We start from the raw sequence: 16,209 nt of genomic DNA, 5'->3' as shown, positions 1-16,209 counted from the left end.
AGATCCATTCCTTTTCAGTGACAAATAATACTCCATTGTATGGCTATGCCATGTTTTATTTATCCATTCCTCCAATGATAGACTTCTAGGTTGTTTCTACTTTTTTGACTACGATGAAAAATGTTATATATATCTGTGTTCAAGTTTCTGTGTGAACATCATTTCTAAGTGTTTTATTTTTGTAACTAGAGGGCTTTATTGAGTTAAAAGTACATTTCTAGTCAAATACTCTTATAATTAGCTATTGGTGAGCCATAAGAAAATGACTGGAGTGACCCACTAAAAGCATTGGCTAGCGGCTGGTGAGAGTTAAAGGCTTTCAGGGGAACTTTGATCATAGAATAGTTAGCATTCTGTGGCAGCTGGAAAAGACAAAACAGAGACAAAAGAAAGAATGCAACTTCTTACCCTCATTAATATAAAAAATATAGAAACGAGTGACTGTAAGAAGCAAAACAGACCTCCACGTAATGTCTGATCTCATCTGCCTTCTGGCATGGTCAACAGCATCGTTTATTGCAGTGGGTTTAAAGCAATGATTGACAAATCAAAATGCAGCTAACTTAACCAGTTCATTGTGTTAGAAAAATATCAAAATGCTTAAGGGGAAACTGCTTCCTTAGAACAAGAAATGAACCTAAATATAAAGAAATAAGAGAAGAGGAGAAATGCTGTTATCTTTTCTTCTCTCTGCACATCTGGAAGATGCAGTATGCAACTTACACAAAGCCTAAACTACACTGTGCCTTTTGTTCAACATTGCCCTTCAACTCTTGGTCATGTAATATGTGGAGCTTATACACACCTCTGTGAGTCAGACCATGTCTAGTCATTTGACCTTGTACACGGTCCTTTAAATGCTTGAATGAACTGAATCTATGATCAGAGTCCAAATATCATCCATAAAGATTATAATCACAAGATGATATAATCGCCAGGAATATAAGCTTTATTATTTTTCCTATAATTAAAAAATCATGATAGTGAATTTGATTTATCAGAGTCTTGTTCAAGCACATTTTATAAATAGCCACAAAATAAACCATTTTTAATTCACTCTTTCTCCCAGCTGCCTTAACCTATTGCAAGACAGTCAGCTAGATTAACTACAAAGAAACTGTTTTAGTTGCAAAACAATCAAATTGATTTTTAAATATCTCTAATTTTGGAGAATACCGGCCAATCCTTAGGTAATCTTCCAGACCTGGTTTTACAGCTCTTTTATAGGCAAAAGTAGGCCATGGGTATCTTTTGTCAATTTATGAGAAATTAGTAATGAGGAAGAAAATAGGTTTGTTTATTTATCAATCTAACTATCAGCAATACAATACCAAAGGAGATTAAGCCATGATCTTGGCCCCAAAGAGTCAATACTTTTGCTGAGAAAAGCAAAACATGTGCATGAAAGAATTTTAGAATACCATAATATATTACACTATCTCTACCAAAGGAATTCAGACATAGGAGAGATAAACGTGGGCTCAAATAGTTAAAGATGACATCATACATGGATAAAATAAGACTTAATCTGGTTCTGAAGTTTGGGGAGGATTTGATCAGGATAAGGGAAGAGTATTTCTGGCATGGGCAACAGGGTGAACAAGGGCTGAGCCGAAAGATTTAACAGAATGTGGAGCAGAGGACACATGCTTAGAAACAAATGAGAAGCAAGGCTACATACATTGGACAGGGCAGATTATGGTGAATCTTGGAAGGTAGGCAGACATCCAGAAGCTGCTCCTGCCAAAGCTGGGAGCATCTCACCAGAGCTGGGTGTGTCCAGCTGGATTTTATTCACTGAGAGCTGTCTGGCTATTAAATTAGTAGAGACCAAGAGTGGGGTTATAGAGAAGAAGGTGGGTAAGAAGCTTGCAGATGTAGCCTAGTCAATTTAAGGACTCATTGCCAAGTGCCTCCTATGTGCATTCCAGGCGCTGGTTTGATGCTTCAGGGGTTATAAGGATGAGCAAGTATGAGTCCCTGACCTCATGGAGTTTATAGTCTAGACATGCACATTACTATGAAACCAGGAAGAAAATAATGAATATTTTAAGTACAAACAAGGTACAGAAAGAGGGACAGAATAAGCATTAATTCTGCCTATGAAACAGAAGAAGTGACATTTCAACTTGATATAAAAATATTGGGCTTTTAACAGTGATACGGGAGTATGTTTGCTCACAGTAGAGGAACCAACAGGGGAGATGAAATGAAGTAGGATGTGTTTCGGAAAAGATAAGGGTTCAGCAAGTCAGGAAAGTAGGATGCGTGGAAGAACAGTATGCAGTTGTGTTAAAGCTGAAAAGTTGGTTAGGGCCAGAGGAAAGGAAAAAAGTCACAAAGGGAAGTTTAGATTTAGCAGATGATTTGTAGCCACTATAAGTTCCTGAGAGGAGAATGAATTGGTTTCTCTCCTATTTCCTTAGTTTACTGTGTGCGAAGTCCTTGGCCATGAAAGGAGTATGTATGGGTGAAGAGTCCAGCAGCAGTTTCCAAAACAGATCTGAAAGCGATGACACTGATATCAGGGAAGTCAACTAGGAAGAAGTCAGTTACAGTAATCTGACAGTAAAAAGATGAGGGCAGGATAATGGAGGAGGGGAAAGGAGAGAAAGAAATCAATAGATGGGACTATTTCAAAGGAAAACATGTGACACGTGGTGGCTAATTGCATACAGGGTATAAAGCAGTTAAGGGAGCTAAAGATGCCTGATGTATGGAGCCCCAGGAATTCATAGGTTCTTGTTTACACTCTGGCAAATACAGAAGTTATGTTGCATGAATAAACTGAATGGGAATGGTTGAATGCCATGGTTTTTATTGACAGTTCATTTGAAATATTGCGTGACCATGATTCCATTGCATTGCTCAGATTCAGAAGTGGATCCGGGAGATATTTGAAGCCATGAGATGAAATGAACTTCTGGAGAATGGGGGAAATAAGGAAATGGACATTTTTGTTTTGTTTTGTTTTTTTCATAGATAGGAACATTTTACTTATTTTATTTTTTAAACAGCTTTATCGAGGCAAAACTGATATACAATAGACTACACATGTTTACCGTATGCAACTTGATGAGTTTGAACACATGCACACACACACGAAACCATCACCACAAGCAAGATAACAGACATATCCATCACCTCCCAAAGTTTCCTTGTCCATTTGTGCTGTGTAATGCACAAATACAGAAGAGAGTGAAGAATAGAGTCTTTGGGGAAAGTCTAAAGATAAGGTACAGGAAAGGGGTCAGGAAAACAAGAAGGACTAGAAATTCTCAAGAAAGTAGAAAGATAAGTTGCATACTGTGCTGTCTCTGAAAACAAAGGAGAATGATTTTAAGACAAGGAAGGATCAAACAATTTGAGCATTCAGAAAGATTAAAAATGAGAATATGGGGCCGGGCGCGGTGGCTCACGCCTGTAATCCTAGCACTCTGGGAGGCCGAGGCGGGCGGATTGCTCGAGGTCAGGAGTTCAAAACCAGCCTGAGCAAGACCCCGTCTCTACTAAAAATAGAAAGAAATTAATTGGACAATTAAAAATATATATACAAAAAAATTAGCTGGGCATGGTGGCACATGCCTGTAGTCCCAGCTACTTGGGAGGCTGAGACAGGAGGATCACCTGAGCCCAGGAGTTTGAGGTTGCTGTGAGCTAGGCTGACGCCACGGCACTCACTCTAGCCTAGGCAACAAAGTGAGACTCTGTCTCAAAAAAAAAAATGAGAATATGGGAGGCTGAGGCAGGCGGATTGCTCTAGGTCAGGAGTTCAAAATCAGCCTGAGCAAGACCGAGACCCCGTCTCTACTATAAATACAAAGAAATTAATCGGCCAACTAATATATAGAGAAAAAATTAGCCGGGCATGGTGGTGCATGCCTGTAGTCCCAGCTACTCAGGAGGCTGAGGCAGGAGGATTGCTTGAGCCCAGGAGTTTGAGATTGCTGTGAGCTAGGCTGACGCCACGGCACTCACTCTAGCCTGGGCAATAAAATGAGACTCTGTCTAAAAAAAAAAAAAAAAAAAAAAAAGAATAAAACCTTGCATTTGGTGAGGAATCTTGGTGACATTTAATTCCATTCTATTCCACAATTATTTCTTGAGCACTCCTTATGTGCTCAGCACTAGAGTGCTGGAAACACACTCATGGAGATTGTAGTCTAGTGGAGAAGAAAGACAAGTAAACTGTTAATTACAAGACACTCTGATAAGCACTGACATAGGGGAGACATAAGTACTAATGTAGCACATGAGGAGGACCATCTAACTCAGACTTGAGGGATCTGGAAGGGTTTCCAGAGGAGGTAATGCTTAAAAGGGGACCTATAAGATAAGTTTGGATTAACTAAATGAGAGGCAAAAAGAGCCATCCAAGCAGGGAACACCCTGTGTAGGGATCCAGGGAGAAAAGAAAACAAGGCAACTCAAGCAACTGAAAGAAGCAATGGTCTAAGTGAGTGATTTTGTAGAGATATTGTTGAAATGGTAAGCAGAGTTCAGCTAATGATGAACCTTACAGAGCTGCATCAAGGATTTTGAATTCAATCCAAATTGGCATTAAGAAGTTGCTGAAGGGTTTAAGCAGGAGAGTACTATAATTAGGTGTATACTTTAGAAAGATCCCTCTAACTGCACATGGATGGGGCCAAGCAAGGTCAGGTTGATGAATTATGAGGCTGTTGTAGTTTAGGAGCAAGATGATGGTGTCAGTAGAGAAGGAGAGGAGTTGGGTGGACTCAATGAGCATGTAGGAGGTAGAACTGACAGTTCCTGCTAATTAGTTGATAGTGGGAGGTTTGGAAAGAAAGAATAGTCAAGCATGACATCAAGATTTTTGGCTTGGACAACTGAGTGGATGCTGATATAAGAAACATTGGTTGAGGAGTAGTTTTTTTTTGTTTTTTGTTTTTTGTTTTTTTTTTTGAGACAGAGTCTTGCTTTCTTGCCTAGGCTAGAGTGAGTGCCATGGCGTTAGCCTAGCTCACAGCAACCTCAAACTCCTGGGCTCAAGCAATCCTCCTGCCTCAGCCTCCCGAGTAGCTGGGACTACAGGCACGAGCCACCATGCCCGGCTGATTTTTATATTATATATATTAGTTGGCCAATTAATTTCTTTCTATTTTTATGGTAGAGACGGGGTCTCGCTCAGGCTGGTTTTGAACTCCTGACCTTGAGCAATCCGCCCGCCTCGGCCTCCCAGAGTGCTAGGATTACAGGCGTGAGCCACCGCGCCCGGCCTGAGGAGTAGTTTTGAGAATAGAATATGGTGAGTTCAGTTTTGTATGTGTTAATTTTGAGGTATCTGTTGGGCATCGTAGTGGAGGTATATAGTAGGCAATTGGTTAAGTGTGTCTCAAGTTCAGGAGAAATAGAAAATCCAGAAAATAGAGATTTGGGAAACAATAGCATATGGTTGGCAATTGAATGCATGAGAGAAAATGGGTATTTTCCTGAGTGGGGATAGGGCAGAGTGGTGTTGAGTGAGAAGAAAAGCTATCTGAGGTCAGAATGCTGAGTAATACAAACATTTAAGGACTGGGCAAATAAAAAGGATCCAACAAAAGAAAGTGAGAAGGAATTGTCTGTAGGGTTCAGCAAAGAAATACGACTGCAATTTCAGAAGTCTGTAGCAAAGGGCATGTCTATCTTCTTAGCTGATGGAGAGAAAAGGAGTCAACAGAGGGGAATACGGTGAAGATGTAGCTAAGGAATGGATAAATTATATAGCAAGGTTTTTCAGGAAGCAGGGCAGCAGTGGAGTGAAGATATAGAGTAGAGACCCTTTTTCCTTTAATAAAAACAAGGATGCAAGTGAAGTATCTCAGGACTGAAAAAGCAAATACCACAATGTACTCACTTATAAGTGGGAGCTAAACAATGGGTGTACAATACAGAGTGGTATTCATATAATGGACTTTGGAGACTCAGAAGGGGGGAGGTTAGGAGAGGGGTGAGGGATCAAAGCTTACCTATTAGGTACAATGTACACTATTCAGATGATGGGTACATTAAAAGCCCTGACCTCACCATTATACAATGTATCCATGTAACAAAAAAACCACTTGTACTGCATAAATCTATTGAAATTTAAAACATTTTTAAATCAAAAAAGAAAAGATACACACTAACTTGGCAGTATGTACCAAAAGCTTTAAAACAATTCCACTTCTAGGGCTCTCATCTAGGAAATATTCAGAGATTTGGACAAATAATACTTTACAAGGATGTTGATTGCAGTATTGTTTATAATCATGAGCACAAGGAATGTGAGAAACAATCTGAACTATAGGAGATTGATTCAAATGTTGTGCACACATGTGATGGCATATTATGAAGGTATTTAAATCAAGCTACAGTATTCACAAAAATGTTCGTGACATAGTAAGTAATACATAAAGGCCACAGGGGATATAGGAACTCTCTTCACTTTCCACTTATTTTTCTGTGAGCCTGAAACTGCTCTCAAAAATAAACTCTATTATTTTTTTAAAGAACTAAATACAGGGGCAAAAAGAACAAGGATGAGAGGAGAAAGAGAGTTGAGAAAGGAGATGGGTGTTGGTAGCAGAGAAAGCTAATACTGGATTGCCATAAATTTCTTAGTCAAGTAGGAGTTGAGGTTTTCTGCAGAGCATGAATGTCAGGAGAGGGGAAATGAATTAGATGGAAAAAAAGATTCCGCCTTAAATGCTTTAAAGTTGCAAATTACACTATTCCTGACAAATATTCACTTATAATTTAGCTATTTTTAAGTAGTTTGTGAATGTTTAAAATGGTTGAGTAACATCACTGTATCTAATAGATCTTAGATTTGCAGGGTTGGTAGGTGCAAGAGATGCTAGGCAGGAAATCGTTATTTTTGATATTAATCTCAGCAGAATAAGGCCAGTTTACACAGCCTAAAAGAATAAATCTGAGAGTTTATTCTTAGGTAGAATTAAATATACTTATACATCTTTAAGGTTCAGTATCAATAATAAGAGTTCTAATTTTGATGTAGTATACTAATAATTATAATTGCTACCACTTAATGGGTACATACTATTTTCAAGGTATCACACTAATCACTTTATATCCAGTGGTTCTCAACCAGAAGCAATTCTCCCCACCCCCTCAGGGGACTTTTGGCAGTGTCTGGGGACATTTTCTGTTGTTACATCTTAGAGGAGTAATTGTGAATAGAGGTCAGGGATGCTGCCTTGTATCCTAGAATGCATAGGACAGGTCTCCACAACAAAGCATGATGCAGCCCCACATGCCAACATTGCTCAGGTTGAGAAGCCCTACTTTATACCTATTATTTCATGTAATTCTGATAACAAGCTAATGAGGGAAGTATAATTATCTTTAATTTTTTCTTTTTATAAAACAACTATATACATAGCATGGGGAAGTATAATTATATCTAATATATAGACAATGAAACAATAGACAATGAAATTGGGAACATTAAGTAACTTTCCCAAGATCACACCGCAGAGTCCCAAGAAGCAGAACCAAATTTTGAACCCGTTTTTCTGATTCTAAAGTCAATTTTTTAACTACTACATACCCTGCCACTTTGTCTTAAAGGTACACAATTACCATAAAGTTTTATTTCTCTTGCAAATCATTTCTCTAAAAAGGCATTTATTAATACACTATAATCCACATTTTTCCTATCTAAATTTACCAAGGGCCCCTTGCTCAACTCTAACCTTCTCTACCTGAGAATAACAAAATAGCATTGTCCTATTGAAAACAGACTTGAGTCAGGCACATTGGACATGTACATTCCAATACGATGTGTTTTGCCATTTGTGGGTATCTTCCAATTTAGAAAAAACATGTTTTCATATCATAGCCAGTTGCAGATCCATTCTCAAATTCTATTCAGCATCTACATAATGAGATGATTTTTTTCTGGGCTTTGGATCACAATTGTACTTCTGTGCTGATACCGTTCATCATGCAAACTACCAAGTTGCCTCTAGATAGTCACTAGGTAGAAGCCCAAACTCCAAACAAGTATACATGTCCAGGTCAAGAAGTTCTTAGTAAATGTGGAACTTTGGTGGTTCTTTTTTGTTGATTTTGTTTCTGCTATTTTTGAGCTGTTATAACTGTGAACTTTTCCTTTGTAGGACTGTGTCAAGTAAATAAAACTGAGTAAGTTCAATTCTCCCTAGAAAGTGGTATATTTCTGTAAAAAGCCTTGCTACAGTATGTTGAACATTTTCCCAATTTGTGTTCCTCAGAATGTGAGTGTACAAATAATTGTATGGTTCATCCCCTCTTCTCATATGTATCTAGGTTGACCTACTCATTCCAGTTTTCCTGGTACTGTCTGGTTTTAATGCCCAAATTCCACATCTTGGGAATCCCCTTAGTTCCGGGCAACATGGATATTGTTTCCCTAAATGCACCTAATTCTAATAACTAACTGCTGGAGAATAAAAGCTAATATTACCAATATTGTTAGCTGAGATTCAACCAGAAGAAGTTTTAGTATTAGGATTTGACTTGGTAAATATTGATTATCATTTTTGGCTCTCACCTATTTTCTCAAAGAAGATGATTTTTAAAAGAGGAAAATTCAATCAAACCCTGATATTACTTCAATAGGTTGCTGTGGGTGGGATCCCTTGAGGAATGCTATTTGTCAGCAAAAACTTCACAATGGAACACAGTGGTTGTCAAGCCTAGCTATATATTAAAATCACCTCCGGAGCTTCAAAACATCCCCACGCTGCACACAAGACCAGTTAAATTCGAATCTCTTGCGGTGGGACCCAGGCATCAGTATTTTTTTTAAAGTACCTCCAATGGTTCTAATATATAGGCAAGGCTGAATGTCACTACTATAGCATTTCTGTGATCTGAATATGTGTGTCTCCCCAAAATTCATATGTTGAAACCTAATCACAAATGTGATGGTGTCAGGAGATGGAGCCTTTGGGAGATGATTAGATCATGAGGACAGAGCCCTCATGAATGGCATTAGTGCCTTTATAAAACCCCAAAGAACTGCTTTGCTTCTTTCACCACGTGAGAACATAGTGAGAAGATGCCGTCTAAACCAGAAAGCAGGCCCTGACCAGATGTCAAATCTGCCAGTGTCTTGATCTCGGATCCCCAATCTCCAACCTCCAGAAATATGAGGAATAAATTTCTGTTGTTTATAAGTCACCCAGTTCGTGGCATTTTGTTACGGTAGCCTCCACTAAGATAAGCATGACGCTTCCCTTTTCTTCATTGTGCATATGGCTGGGCTTCTGAGGAGCTGGAGCTATTAACTGCCTAGATCGTGCCAAGGTTGCATGATTGATCGAAGGATCCTATGAGGGGCTCTGCTGCCTCTCCTCAGCACATGTTACATTTTCCAAAATGCACCATCGAAGACCAACATTAGTCCTCTGGAGACATAATAGTGAAAGCAGGCAGGAGTGGAGAGCAATGGCTTAAATTTTGGAAGGATTTTCTGTCTTCAAGAGGCCCTAATTCAACTGTTTGGAAAGACTCACCTATCCTTATATTTGTGTTTATCCCATAAAATGAAAGACTATATGATGAAGAGCATTGTAATAACAAAGCCTTACCAGGAGCAAACCTACTACCTAAAGTAAAGGTGCTTTTATAATAGGTCGGGTAAAACCAAGCCCCAAGAGAGTTAAGTAAGTAGTTGGGGTTGGGAGAGCCTCAAGGAAGAGGGTAGGTTCTACATGAGAAGACAAGAGGGAAGCAACCAAAAAACCTCACTTATCTCACAAGGGTGCTAACAGGTGAGACTTGGAAAAGAGGTCAGGCTTTGTCTAAGTGCAATCTAAAAGATCCAGCTTCTTTTCTAGAGAACTTTGTATGGCCAATTATTCCTAAGTAGCCTATTTGAGAGTGTAAAACTGGGCTTGTATATGCCTTGCATTCTACCTCTTCAGTACATTTGAGTGAGTAGAACTGGAATAGGAAAAAGGAGAGCTTTGAAAACTTCATCCCTTAAAGCAAAATAAGCAAAATATTGCCTGTGTAGGTTATAAGGTATGGCGAGAACCAAAGCTTCCCACTCTTTGCATCCCAGATTCAATGAGGTCTGAGTAGTGATTGGAGCCAGGGATTCTGCTTAGCACCCTACGGATGACACCACCGAGACGATCACTCTGACTCATAAATCCGCCCTCAAACTGTCTTCCCCAGTGGTTGTCAAGGTGCCTGAAGTTCTGCCATGAGAAGAGCATTCCATCAAATATTGAAAACTGGTTGGTATTAAAGAAGTTTTTTTTTTATTAACTGAAATAGGCAACACCTTAGCCTAGAAATTCTTAGCCAGAAAACAATATCCTGGCTTCATTTCTTCATTTTCTAGTTCTCCAAACTGGTTACTTCTGCCACGCTCCATTATTTTCTACTTTCTGGCTTCTCCCTTCTCTTCCTCTGTCTCTTGTTTCCCCTTATCCAGTCTCTCTCTTTCTCCCTCTGTCTCTCTCACGCATACCCACATACACACATACATACCCACAAAAAACTCTTGGAAACTCCTGGCTTAAGTCTTATCAGCCAGACCTTGTCAGCGATTACTTGACAGCTAGCTGAGAGCAAGATAGATGTTGGGGAGGAGAAAGCAGATGCTATGAAAGAAAAACTATTTAGAGGCTAGAACTGAATAATGTTGACTCTATCTGGGGCCATCGATTTTTCCAATGGAAGTGACAGGTTAGGAAGCAAGGGTTATATACACAAATAAAGATCAGTCAGGTATAACCTTTAGTTTCAAGAACAAAGTCTTTTAATTGAATTTCTGGGGGAGGGGCAGTGCAGAGGGTCACCTGAAGTATATCATGTAATAGAGCTGCTCCATATCTTTTTACCCAAAGGGAAATAATCAGATCTCAGGAATACCACTTAGGAGTCTGTGCTATGAGACTAAAGGAAAATTCCATTTTTATCATCTCTGAATGATAACATTCAACATTCCTAAAATAGTTAGCTTAAAGTAGCAACAGTCCAAATCTTTCTCAAATTCATAAAATAAGTAAACTTGGAAACTCATATAGAATCAGTTGAGCATTTTGATGGATTTGCAGCTATGCAAGATATAATTGAGGAAGAGTTAAAAAACAAAAAACTTGGACTTGAAAACCTTTCCCATGTATGGGAATCTTACTGATAATATCAGAACAGGTATGTCATAAAATACGGTGTGTTCATCTCCAAAATAGAACAGAAAAAAACCATGGAATCCAAGGAAAGAGTGATAACTTTGGATTATTGGTAATTTTAGGGAATATGAAGTAATAGCATAAATATTTTTGGTGCTGGAACAAGAAATGGGGGGAAGCTCAACTTCATATCTAACCCCAAATAATTCATTTGGTTTCATTGGTTTTTATCAGGAATGTTGGTTAGTAAGCATGCTGGGAGTGAGGATTTAGAGAAAAAATGTGCTGTGTCTATGAAGAGCAAAATGCTGAGTGGGTTTGATTCAAAATTCACCACAGGCCAGGAAAAAGATTTTGCAAAACTCTGGCCCCGGTTGCTCACACATGGCCTTGGCTGTGTGTAAGCCTCACATTCAGTAGCTGCATTTGGTTTTCAAAGAGCAGGGTCATTTTCTCAGCCTACACTTCTCATTAAGTTCCAAACACTTCCTTAGGATATGAAACCTCCCCCTTCTCTTTCACCACTCCTAGTAAAGCCAGCTTGTTCAGACAATACTGAAAGGGGCTGCTCTTTCGTGCTCAGACAGGATGTTCCATTGATATATCTTGCTGGGACAGCCCATAAGCATTCATCTGTTGGTGGCTCATACAAACGCGAACTGTTTCTACCCAGACTGAATTAAATGTTTTATATAAAAACCGTGTGATGTTTTCAGCCTTCACTCAAGAAGAATTTAGTGATGACTTACTCTGGGCTAAACCCTGGAACAGGAAGAGGGGTGCAGGGAATAGGTGAAGTGGAGAAATTGTTGAAGAGACAGAAAGACGAACAAGTGTAGTACCTGCCTTTAATAATGATAGTGAATATTTATTGACCAATTACTCTGTGCCAGACACTGTACTAAAGGGTTTATGTGAATTAGATAATTTAAACTTTACAACACCACTATATTCCCTTTCGTAAGTGAGGAAACTGAGACTCAGAGAGATTAAACCCGAAGTCACACAGATAGTGACGGGATCAAGGTTGGAGCCTGATCTGACTCCAAAGCCAAAGCGTGTAACCACTATACTCTCCTTCCTATAAGGACTTAGAGTCTGGTAGGGGGAAGAAACATACTCAATGACCTCTAATAAAAGGTAAAATATTGTAAATGCCACAAAAGTTTATAAGCAAACTGCTATGGGACTGCAGATTAAGGAGTAATTAATCTCTGGGAAGGCTTGATGGAGGGAGGAAAAAATAAATTGTGCCTTAAATGATAAACTGGATTTTGGCACATGACGATGAGGGAAAGGGCATTTCAAGTAAAGGAATTAAATCACAGAATGTCAAGTGTAAGTGGAGTATGATATGCGTCATAGGATAAGAGGTCACAATGAAAAGGCTGTAGAGATTTATACCCCATTGACATAAACCTTGAACATCAAGTCAAGACATCAAGATTTTCTTCCTCCTGTAATAGGCAATGGGAAGTCAATCATGGTTTTTATGCATGCAAGGGTCGTGATCAGATCTGTGATTTGGGAAGAGAATTTGGGTGGCAGCTTCAGTAATGGAAGGGGCAGCACATGGATTAGAGGTCAAAGATCAGTTGTGTGCATTGGGATATTGTCTAGGTAAGGGACGAGTAAGAGCCTGAACGAGGGCATTTCCAGGGGGAATGGGGAAGAAGCAGCTAACCTGAAACAACTTCACAATTAGTAATGACAGTAATTGGCAACTGAGCAGGAGAGAGGGGAATGGTCTGGAGTGAATATCAACGTTTCTAGCATGATCGATTAGGTAGACTATTGTGCCCCTGACTAAGACAGTGGACATAGGACAAATAGTACATTTGAGGGGGGAGGGCAGTTGTCAGCCATATCAAAAGCTCAGAGAAAAGGCGAGAATATAGATTAAAGAGTCATTCAGAGAGAGAATATAGTCTAAAGGGGATGAAACTACCCAGAGAGAATATTATTAAATGAGAACATTTTCTGCTTCAGGCAATAGGATAGGTGTGTGGAGAAAACCTTTCCAATAAAGAATGCCTAAAAATCTAGATAAAATATTTAAAATGTTGTTTTTAAAGTGGAGCTGAGCTGAAGTTAAGTAAAGAAAACAATCAGAGGCCAGACAATGAATCCTGGTTTTCTGGAGGTAGTCAAGCTGGAGTTCATCTTGGGATTATCTGTTTATCCCTGGTGGCCTAGAGTCAGGATTAAAAGGCCATGTGGTAGGACCAAGCAGTCAGGCCAACTGGAGACCCTGTCATAAAGCTAAAATCCTCTAACAGTGACTGTCTCAGTGAGTGACCTAGAAAATACCCCATCTCTACATTAAAGGTACCTGCTTAGGGGGTTAGAGTATGGGGAAAAATTATTTCCCCTGAAAATTCACAGCCACGCACCTGCACTCAAGCCCTTCTGGGAGCAGAATTCTGTATCTGTGTCTTCAAAACCACCATGCAGAAAAGTTAGTTTATGGTGATCTTTGGTTAATAGCACCCCAGGCACAATGCAGTAGCAAGTGAAATTTTTCTCTGGAGGAATTGTGAAGTGGCCTCAAAGAATTCTCACAGATAAAATTCCAATGGCATGAGCTCATAATAATGAAAAAAAATCACGAAACCTACAAAGAAACAAGCCAGTAGGAGTAGGAGTCTGCAGAAAGAAACTCACAAAGATAAGAATGATCAGATATTGAATATAAAATAGTATGTTTGATATGCTAAAAGAAACAAAACGGAATTTAAACATGATTCAGAAACAAGAAACTATGAAAACTGATGAGTACAGTGGTGCTTATTTTTCCATTCTTGGGATACTTCACTTAGTAGAATGGGAAAACTGAGCAGGTAGATTTGAAAAAAAGACTCAAATGGAACTTTGAAAAGGGAAAAATATAATTTAAGAACAAAATAAAACCTCCTTGGATGGCTTAAACAGAGAGCTGAAGAGAATTTGTGAATTGGAAAACAGGTCAAATGATATTAATAACACCCAGTAAGAATCACAAAGAGACAAAGATAGGAAAAAAATCTGAAAGAGATTAAAAGACATTGAGGATGGGATAAGAGAGTCTAAAATACATCTAATTGAAGTTTTAGAGGACAAGAGTAGAAAGAATGTTAAAGGAATGGTATATTCAAAGAGATAAAGTGCTAAGAATTTGGGGTGATTTGACATAAATGAAAAGAGGGGAAGAAAAGAACAGTACCTTGCAGAATACCAAAACTTGAAAGGGTAGTTGGAGGAAAGGACTCAGCAAAGAAAAACTGAAAATGACTTATTAGGGAGGAAGGAGAAAGAAGAGCCAAAAGAATCCAGTGTCACAAAAGCAGAGAGGGAGCATGTTTCAGGAAGACCATAATCAATAATTTTAAATGCTGCAGACAAGTCAAGAAAGATGACAGTCAGCAATCATTTCCTGAGTATCCACTATGCATCAGGCATCGTGCTAGGTGGGCACAAGGTAAATAATGTGATCCTTGTGCTCAAAATTATAGAAGAAATGTAAATAAGGGATTACAAACCAATGTGATTAAGGCTATAATAGATGCAAACGAAGTGCTGTATGAGCAGTGTGATGGAGGTTTTCTTCTTGTATAAGGATCTTTCTTTCTGATGAGCTCTCTTTGGCTGTTTATCTCATGGTTGTCTTTTTTTAGGATTCTGAATAGGCATTTATCTTTCATCAAAATATCCCCTTTAAACACAGACTGTCAGCTCTTTCTCCCTCTATATCTGCATCATTTTGAGGCATGTAATATTCAGTAAAATTCCAGTCTCTGGAAGGACCATGAATGGCGGAACTTTAAATAACATTTATGTGCCTATTCTTAGAGTCTGGGCTAAATAGTACAGGCTTGCTCTCCTTTCCATTCGTCCTGCCCTCAGCTTAGTTCAGGATGGCATCACATCCACCTGGGCTTTTTTTTTCATAGGCTCCATATTTTAGCTGTGATCATAACATTCCCAGCTAAAATCCCCATTCATCTTACTATAACCCTGTATATAGCACTATGACTTCATAGGGCAGACATTCAGTGAATATAAATTTTGAAAGAATGTTCAATCTAAAAATAAACAGAAGTAAAATCTCCTATTGTCATAGGAATAATTCCATTTTCCAAATAAATTAAAGAAGATATCATTTGATGGCATATTTTATCTATTTTTTGCTCACATTCTGCCTAACTTTATTCCAAAAAAATACAGTAGTCAGTGGTTAAATGTGTATATGTGTGTGTAAGGAGAAGTTATGTTCATATTGCAATTTCATGTTTAATTCAACAACGATTTGCTGAATGTCTACTATGTGTGTCTCCGCTGTTTATTGCAGAAAGTACAACGATGTATGCAATACAAATAAGAGCACTAACACATATCCCACAAGGCAGAATAGTGTGTATATATATTCCACAACAGAGGTCCAGATAAAGTATAATAGGGATCAGTCATAGGAAGGAAAAAGCACGTCTAGATTGGGAGGGGATAAAATAAGATACCATTAAGTGGCATCGTTTGAGCTGGGTCTTCAACAATGGATACGATTTGGTAGGCAGAGATTTAGGGGAAAGGATGGTGAGGAGGGAGGGAGACATTCCAGGCATGAGTATAGAAGAAGGAGAAGGGAACACAATTTTTTGAAGTGTACCATTTCAGAATTGCATTAATCTGTGACTGAAAGAAATTTGATTACAGTGGCTGAAACACATGAGGGTTTATTTGTCTCATGTAATAAGAAGCCCAAAGGTAGGCGGTTGCTGGTGTTGGTTTAGCAGTTCAAGAATGTCAGGGCTGTTTGTAATTCTCTTGACCTTTCCCTCATGGTCCCAAGATGTCTGCTGGAACTTTAAGCATCACATTCAAATACCAGGCAGCGAGTAGGAAGGGGTGGGGGGTCAAAAGGCAAAACAGGCTTCTCAGAAGCCCCACCCCATGACTTCTGCTTGTATCTCATTATTCATCTCTATTTGCCAGAAAGACTAGGAAGGATAGATATTTTTAGCTTGGCACATTATTAAAAGTAGGAGACAGGAGAGAGCAGATATTGGGTAGACAGCAGTTTCTGCAAAAAAAAAACAAC

General features: G+C 38.9%; 1 protein-coding gene across 1 annotated transcript in view; it reads right to left on the bottom strand.

The window, feature by feature from the left end:
* Window positions 1-221: 221 nt before the first annotated feature.
* Window positions 222-16,209, bottom strand: part of LUZP4 (leucine zipper protein 4) — a 130,591-nt gene continuing 114,603 nt past the window's right edge. Inside the window, 1 exon segment of the mRNA XM_075999139.1 lies at window positions 222-362. Within this exon segment, the coding sequence (XP_075855254.1) occupies window positions 222-362 (141 nt within the window).

The sequence above is a fragment of the Microcebus murinus genome, chromosome X, assembly GCF_040939455.1.
Source record: "Microcebus murinus isolate Inina chromosome X, M.murinus_Inina_mat1.0, whole genome shotgun sequence".
Lineage (NCBI taxonomy): Eukaryota > Metazoa > Chordata > Mammalia > Primates > Cheirogaleidae > Microcebus > Microcebus murinus.
Note: the sequence above shows the minus strand (reverse complement) of the source record. Positions and strands in the feature narration are given on the sequence as shown.